At 39.6% G+C, this 8888-nt stretch overlaps 1 protein-coding gene across 1 annotated transcript in view; it reads right to left on the reverse strand.

Moving 5' to 3' along the window:
* Positions 1 to 8888, reverse strand: part of PPIL2 (peptidylprolyl isomerase like 2) — a 152828-nt gene that overhangs the window by 58201 nt on the left and 85739 nt on the right. The window contains exons 13-14 of the mRNA XM_019506953.1: positions 4905 to 4994; positions 1090 to 1123 (exon numbers count right to left, since the gene is read on the reverse strand). Coding sequence (XP_019362498.1) covers positions 1090 to 1123; positions 4905 to 4994 — 124 coding nt within the window. The remainder of the gene's footprint in view (positions 1 to 1089; positions 1124 to 4904; positions 4995 to 8888) is intronic.

An 8888-nucleotide genomic window follows, 5' to 3' on the forward strand; every position in this document is an offset into this window, starting at 1 on the left:
TAGCCTCACCCGGTCCTCCGGTGTAACAACAACAAAAAAAACACTAACACAAGCCCCTGGGCTATAACACAAAGCTAAATCTCCTGACTAAATGTTCTCCAAACCACACCACCTCTCTCACCCGTGTAACTAACAGCTGGTACATTGAGGCCTTATTCTCTTTCCCACATTCAGGGCTGATCTCTTTCCCTTAGTCAGGCAGTACTCCTCCTTCCTGGCTGCCAGCAGAGAGACAGAGAGCACTCACAGCCTCCAGTATGGGTCTTATAGTAGTCAGCCCTGCCCCTTCCGGTCAGCTGACTCACCAGGTGTAGGCCCTTAGCTCCCCCTGGTTGCCCCTAGCAACCAGCACCTGAGCCCATACTACTGCTTGTCAAGTAGCAGGCACCTTAGTGCCCTGCTACAACTAGGAATCAAAAATGGCATGAGGCAAGAGGCCTGGATGTAGCAAGGGGATACATTTTTGTGGGACAAACAACCAACTTTTTGGCTGGAATTAGGCCAAAAGCAGATCTCTCTAATATTGAATTTGAAGAGAACCTCACTCAAACACACAGTATTTTTCCATCTTAATAACAAACCTCAGGATTGACTGTGTAGTTTTGCTAAGAGGTTAGACAATGGATTTGTATAGGGATGATCCTGATTCAGGCAGGGGGTCGGATTAGATGTCCTCTGGAGGTCCCTTCCAGCTCTACTTCTCTATGACTCTATGAATTTCAGAAGTCTGAACTGTGACCAGGTGATGGATGAAAAATTTCTCTCTCCTCTCCATATGCATCAGTCAGTAAGATCTACCTTTATACAGTGGTATAGATTTTCAAAGCACTTCACAAACATTAGCTCCTTCCACACTGGGGAGGCTGGTTGCCATTTCTTTGCTAATCTTTTTGAAAACCAGACAGGAAGATAAGGGCAAACAGTGTCTCTCTGAAGGGCTGCACATAATTTTAGACTGTACAATACCTAAACACTTGTGTAGGAGATTTTAAGCACGGCTCACTAGGAATTAAAAGGCAGCACTCAAAAACAGACACAAAATAAATTGACCCAAGATGTGTATTCTCATGCACAGGCATGCATTCTTACCTGTTCCTGTTCCAGTAGGATCACCTCCTTGGATCTGCAGAATTAAAAAACAAATCATATTCCTGTAAAATGTACTTTACCTTATCAATGAGATACAAGGAATAAGACATCTGGAAAAGCAAATTCTACTCAATTCTTCTCACTTCTAAATGGCACTGGGATGCAAGCCAATGACAAGAGAGTCATTTATCGCTAGTTTGGAGCTTCTTTTATCAGCTGTCAAATGTTATATGACTTATCCAGGAACAGAGTAACAGTTTTATAAAAATAATAGGTCTCTTGTGCGAAAATAGAGGAAGATAAATTGTCTCATATGGATTAACAGAAAATACTTTTTCCATCATCTGCTATGGCCTACAATGCCCAGTTGACAATGCCCTGGACTTAAAGTTTAAAATGTGTTTAAGTTTTGCTGTCATCCTTCAGCTTTTCAGAGTTGGCTCCATTTTTCTGGAATCATATTCATTAACTGCACTATGAAAAATCCCAAAGTGAAACCAACATTCTTCCACAGAAATAGCAGTTTCCAGAGGACTTCTGGATATATTTTGTTTTCTGGTGCCCTACAGCTAGCAAGGGGACCATGGAAGTTAACTAAGTTAACAGCGAGAGCACACAAAAACACCACTTTAAATTCAGGTATACAAATGATCATAGGAAAGTTAGTCTGGAAGAGACCTTGGCACGGTCATCTCAGTCCAGCCCCCTGCTCAAGGCAGAATCATCCCTGACTAAACCATCCTAGCCAAATGTCTGTTTAACCTGCTCTTGAAAATTTTCAGGGATGCAGATTCCACAACTTCTCTAGGTAGCCTGTTCCAGTGCTTGATCACCCTCATAGTCAGAAAGTTCCTCTTAATCCCAACACTACATTTCCTCTGCTGCAGTTTGAAGACATTGTTCCTAGTCCTGTTCTCTATGGCCAAAGAGAAAAGCCCATCTCCATTTTCTCTGTAATCTCCCTTCAAGTATTTAAAGAAGAGTTGTTATCAAATTCCCCCCCCGGAATCTTCTCTTCTCCAGACTAAATAACCCTAGCTCTTTCAGGCTTTCCTCATAAGTCAGTTCTCAGGCTTCTAATAATTTTTGTTGCTTTCCATTGGACTTTTTCTGATCTTTCCACATTCTTGATCTTCAGGTTCCAAAACTGGACATACTGCTCCAGGTGAGGCCTCACCAGTGCCAAACAGAGCAGAAGAATCTCTTCCCTTAACTTGCAAAAGAAACTCCTGTTAATACAACCCAGTATGCTCGAGTTTTTTTGCAACAAGAGCACACTCTTGGTTCATATTCAGTTTATGGCTTGCTGTAATCCCAGATCCTACTCTGCAGTACCAAATCTTACCCAAACATTTTCTAGCCTGTACTTGTGGATGCAATTGTTCTGTCCTAAGTGTAGGACTTTGCACTTATCTTTGTTGAATTTTCTCCAATTGATTTTGAACCATTACTCCAGTTTATCCAGGTCATTCTGGACCCTAGCACTACCCTCTGGAGTGTCTGCAACTTCACCCAACTTCGTGTCATCCAAAAATTTGCTAAGCATGCGCCCAACCCTATCATCCAAATCATTCATGATTACGGTAAACAACACTGGGTCCAAGACAGACAGACCTCTGGGGAATCCCACTTGATACCTCCTCTCAACTAGACAGGGAGCCATTCATGACTTGTTCAGCACAGTGATCTAACCATGTATCCACCTTACAGTTCTTTCATCTAGTCTGTATTTCCTTAGCTTGTTAATGAGAATGTTATAGCAGACAGTGTCAAAAGCTTTGCTAAAGTCAATGTATATCACATCCACTGGTATCCCCTATATCTGCAGAGCCTGCCACTTTATCACAGAAGGAAATCAAGTGGATCAGGTATGACTTGCTCTTGGTGAATCCGTGCTGAGTGTTCCTGATCACCTTGTTTTTCTATAGGTGCTTCACAACAGACTCCTTGAGGACCTGTTCCATGATTTTTCCAGGTATCAAGGCCAAATTGACTGGTCTATAATTCCCTGGATCCTCCTCCTTCCCTTTCTTAAAGATGGGCACCACATTTGTCTTTTTTCAATCATCTAGGACCTCATCTGACCCCCATGATTTCTTAAAGATGGTAGCCAATGACTCTGATATTACCTCAGCCAATTCCTTCAGTACCCTAGCATGTCACCCATCCAGCTCAGATGACTTAAAAACTTCTATCTTCTTTAAGTAATCCCCAGCCTGTTCTTTCACTACTTTAGCCTGCTTGACTCTTCTTTGTTGCCAGCTGTGCTCATCATTTGGTAGCTGTCTTTATTTGTGAAGACAGAAATAAAAAAAGGCCTTTGCATCATCTGTAAATAGACTGCCGTTTGCATTTAGTAAGGATCTATACTTTCCTTAGTCTTCCTCTTATTTCTGACATACTTATAGAACCCTTTTCTATTGTCTTTGAAGTTGTTATCAAAAGGAAGTGACACTTTTTTAGGATGATAGAACAATCTAATATTCTCTAAAGCCACTTGAGAGAATCCCACTGACTTCAGGATCAGGCCTTTAGTTTGCTTGAAAGGAAGATCCAAAACAAATTACAACACTGTTTCATGCAAGAGAATGGCTGCAGTGTCCTAAGCTGTCTGAATGGGAACTAAAAATAAAGATGAAATAATTATGATAAGACTATGCAAATAAATTCTAGGGTTTTTGCATTCATCTGAATAAACTGGCAAAGCAGCAAGCACAGTGTCTCAAGAGCTCATCTTGTAACAACATTTGACACAAATATTTATTCAAAATAAAAAATGCATTAGGAAAATCGACTTGTTAGTCATGTTGGGTAACCAAATCCGAGTTTCAGTTTTGAAAATTAAATCTCATATCACAAAACATGATTTTTCAGAATCCCAAATCAGGCTGCTAAGTGTTTGGCTCTTAAAAAAATCTAAACCTTTGCTTTGGGATTAAGGTTTTCTGTCTCCAGGGAACCTTCACATGTAATTACAAAAGTTCAGGAAACCTAGGCTGAGGTTGTTTACTTATGACTTAATCCTAGAAAATGTTGAGAACTCAGGTCCCAACACAGCAAATTACTTATGTATATTGTCTTCAGAATAAATATTTTTATGGTCAAAATTGTGAGATTCAGCAACCTACAGGACTGAAGCTAGACTGTTCAGCACATTATGGAACTGAGGCTACAGACTGGAAATACTCTGGTCCTCCATCCCCAGTCTGCATTCTCTTCCTTCCTTTATACCACTGAACACAAATGACAAATGTTTTTTATGGAAGCAAGCATGTCCTTGGTAGCTTGAGATCAATTAAACACCCGAGTCAAGCTTCAAGAGTTGAACTGGTATTCCCTAACCCTAGCATAACAAAACTCGGGGTTCAGGTCCAGAACTCCCTCAGGAATGGACAACTTCATTGTTTTAGTTGAAGTGGTTAGAATTTGGCTAACAAATTTCAATACTTTCTAAAACCAAGTTGCAGCTAAATGGGATTTTAAAAGGCTGAGGCAGTGGCTCTCAACCTTTTTAGACTCAAGGCACCCAAACTTCACCAAAGACAACAGGAATCTTTTTCAGTCAGTGACTAGTAGGCTTTGGTGTTGGGAGAACAATGCTATTCAACATAAGTTGTGACATGATCCAATTTATACTTCTTGTTCTCACTCCACTAGAACAATCCTTGTTTCCATGCGTGTCATTCACTCCAATATATACCTTGTGTAAATTTTGCTGCAAGGGAAGCAACTGGAACTTTAATTAGCTAACATATTCAACTCCTATTTTTGGGACAAGGTTTCTGTGCATCATGTAGCATTTGTTCAATACTCACCACAAAATTACGAATTGATCTGTGAAAAACAGTTCCATCATAATAGTTCTTTTTGCATAGTTTGATGAAGTTTTCACATGCTCTGGGTGTCTGGAAAACACATGAAGTTTAAATATTGTTAAATAGTAGAATCAGCTACTACATTGTTCCTAATAATGACATTTGGTTTGTGCCTGTTAAAGGTTCAACTCATTAGGACTCTGTTTAACTAGCACTGGCCCAGAAGTTTATCAAAGAACATACTGTATACTGCAGTCACACAGGGTACAGTAACAAATACATAGCAAGCCTTGTTCTCCCAGATGGCACAAAGAAGTGCTGAGCACATCTGCAGCCCTACACACAACATATATATTATATTTTTCTCCATTTGTATCCCTGTATACATCTTATACAGGGATATACATCTCTTTATAAGATGTATACAGCGATAAAGACAATGGAGAAAAATATATTATATATATGCTTTATTTTCAGAAAACTTCCCAGTGAATTCAGTGACAACACAGATATGCCTGGAGACCAAATTCGTCTAATTAACTCTACCTGGCCCCAGTAATTTACCTCAAACTCGTTCAGATGGAATTGATAAAATATCATTCAGACCTTGGCCTCTCTGCTTACCTATTCTAGAGGCAAGCATATTCACACTAATTGGGAGAGAGACATTTACTGATGAAGAAGTTCCTGACAAACAAGCATAGGTAGGGGTCCACTCAATTCATGATTTCATGAAGACCTTGAAATCCAGGATTGTCCATGAAATCAACTTAAAAAAAAATTTAATAAAAATGAAATGCTGGCTCTCCAGTGGGAGCCAGCAGTCCTCGCTGCTGCAGCCTGGTCTCACAGCCTGCTTGGGCAGCGGGGGAGGAGGTGCCAGCTGGTGGAGCAGCACAAAGGGTAGCAGACAGGATGGCAGCTGCCCCCTTGTCCCGCCTCCCTGGGGCCTCTCCACAAATCAGCATCAAGGGGCGAGGATAGTGAACTACATCTGGGAAACAGCTGCAAAATTTACTCTTCACGACAAACCTGCAAAAATTGTTTAGTCTCACTGCGATTCAAGTAGGTCCATAAATATAGGGTGGACTCCACAAAAATAATCCTGCTTTAGATATTAGTCTGTTCATTGAAAAAAATGACTATTTGTATTTACCATTCAGAGAATGCTAGCTGTTATGTTAAATGCAGCACATATTTCCCCTTAGCTTTCATAATATAAATGGGATTTACGTATTTTTTCCTCAGTTGTGGTATTCAAATACCACCCTTTAAAACAGGTGTTCAAACCCTGGTATTCTAAGTTTTTGTTTTTCCACTATGAACATACCATTTCTCTTTTTTGGTAATATCTGCAAGGAACCTGCTGTATGACTAGAAACTTATGTAAATAAGTACAAATGCAATTTCACAATGGAACATCACTGCTTAATGCAGCTGAGCTGTAATAGGCCTTAAAATATTCTTGTTGTGCTGTGAATGCATCAGTAAGCCCCCAGGATGAGCACAAGGCTCTGTAAATTAGTACAGAAGTTTTCAAGAGTTGGAGGCCCTCTCTCATTAAAACAGATGCATTTAACATTGATGTGACATCACTGTGGCTCATCCATAGCACTGGTCTAGCAACTCTAGAGAGAGGCTGACTGACACAAGACTGACAAGACTGAGCCAGGAACCTGAAGCAGTTAAAATATTACAAAAATAAAACACACTGGTATATTTTACAAACTGAAATACCATTTATATAGTTTAAAGATGAAATGATCTCTGATCTCCTTTCACAAAGCAAAACTATACTACACTGCAGCTTAAGTTACCCAAACCTCAATCAGGTGAAACTCCATATTACCTTTAAAAATACCACATCCCACACTATCTACACAAAAAATTCTCACATTTACTCAAATGTATCCTCCATTTCCCATGACAATTGAATAACTGATGCTACACTAACCTTCTTAACAAATCTACCCAAAGTATATAAAACTCAGCAGCCAGCTACAGTAACAGTCAAACTAATCCCAATTCAATGTCATGCTAATTTTGATCTCAGCTTCGCACTGTAGCTTATTACGGAATAAAAACAACTACTGTTTCATGGCAGAAATATATTTAATCATGTATTTGTGTAACATCCTGAGGGCAATTTATGTCATAAGAAAACACATTTCATTTTTATTAAGGGAAAAAAAAGCTTCAAACAGGAAGATCTCATGCATGGTTTCAAAGTTCACAGTACATCAAAAACCCTACATGGAGTTAGGCACATGCTCTTTAAAATAATCTACTTGTGTGCAACCTCATAAAGCAAAATTCAACTGCTGAAGAATCATTTATGCAGAGCTGGTTCATCAGAACAGAAAATAACATAATAGAGAGGACTCTAGGCAGATCAAGAATGTTACAGCTACAGATAATAAAAAGTGCTAGTAAGGACAAAACAATGGTTTCTGACTCTTCTAAAGAAAAAACATTCTTTTCTGAAGCAGAGATGGAATTGGCAATTTTTAGCCAAAGGCAGCATGCCTCATGAGAACCAAAAACTCTTTGGAGAGAGACACACAGTTAATAAGTTCTCTTGAGGGAATAAGACAACATGTAATTAAATTTTAAAGAAAAAATGAAATTAGCTGAAAGATGAAGTCCCTCAAGGAACATGCAGTTCAGTGCCAAAGCGTTTTAAACAATAAGCCTGTAGAACGTTGATAAGACTCTTCCTTCATAGATTACTTATTTACTTTTAGGAATTGATCTGTAAAATATACATCAAAAATACCTGTCCTACTCATGTACTTTTTTTATGCAGGACCTATATTGACCCTGCTTTCTGAAATTACCTTTCTGTGTGCAGCTGCTGTAATAAAACCAAGCAACTATACAAGGACCATTTTACTGTAAGTTTTTCTTTAAATAATTGCCATCAAACTGGTTCCCATGGTCACCTCCTATATCACACCAACATACATTTTGCAGGTAAACAGTATCTTAGCAACATTACTGTCACCGTTTATGGTGCTTTTTTGTATGACAGCCAACAAAAGGTTTGTATTCACTAAAAAAAATAGACCTCAGTTACAATAATACAGCAGGTCATAAGGGTTACTATATTTCTTCAAAACTCCCAACAGTTAGTTCTCCATGCCCAGAATTTTGGCTCAGCTGCCCGGCTTGTTGCAAATTGCCACAGTACTCATCAGATCTCAAATTGCCAAGCAAAGTCCTAGGTGTTGGCTTTTTTTTTTTTTTTTACTCTCAGAAAGGATGACAATGAGCAGGGAGAAAAAGCTGTGGCTCCCATATAAAGAAGTTTCTTTCTACATTGCAACCACAAATATAGCTATCCTGTGGATCACTGCGGCCACTCTGCTTACTGGTGATGAAGGACAGGGCAAGTACTATACTAAGAACACTATTTATACGAGTGAAAGATACTAGGTTGAAAGTCCTCAAATGCAAATTCCCTCTGTTTATTGACAGAATAGGTTTCCCACATGCTGCTTTTCACTGTGCCACAAGAAGGGCCGATCCATTCAATGCTCATTGCCATGGGTCTTTTCTGCAAAGATTATCATCAAGGCTAAGTACAGACGGTCAAAAAGTCCGAGGCTGAATCAATTCTATTTTCACGGGTTAGACTGAACCAATAATCAAGTGAACAGACATTCACATTTTAATTCAGGAAATGCAGTCACATGCCTCCTATGACCCACACCAGAAGCTGGGGGGCACCGAGCACACCTCTCTGGTCATCTAGAGCAGACAGCTTGGGTCAAGGCTAACCCGACCACCCTGAAAGAAGGGGTTTGCAGAGGAGGTGCAAAACAACCTGGGATGCTGGGGGACTGTGAGTTAACTTGAATCTGGAGGGGATCTGGGACAGAAGTTCAATAAACTGATCTAACCTAAATCAGTTAAGTCTGATACTACATCCATCCAGGTTTATCTTAAACCAGTTTTGGCCATTTTGAAAGTGGTTTATGTGCA

The sequence above is a fragment of the Gavialis gangeticus genome, unplaced genomic scaffold (genome assembly GCF_001723915.1).
Source record: "Gavialis gangeticus isolate Ggan-Ray unplaced genomic scaffold, GavGan_comp1, whole genome shotgun sequence".
Taxonomy (NCBI): domain Eukaryota; kingdom Metazoa; phylum Chordata; order Crocodylia; family Gavialidae; genus Gavialis; species Gavialis gangeticus.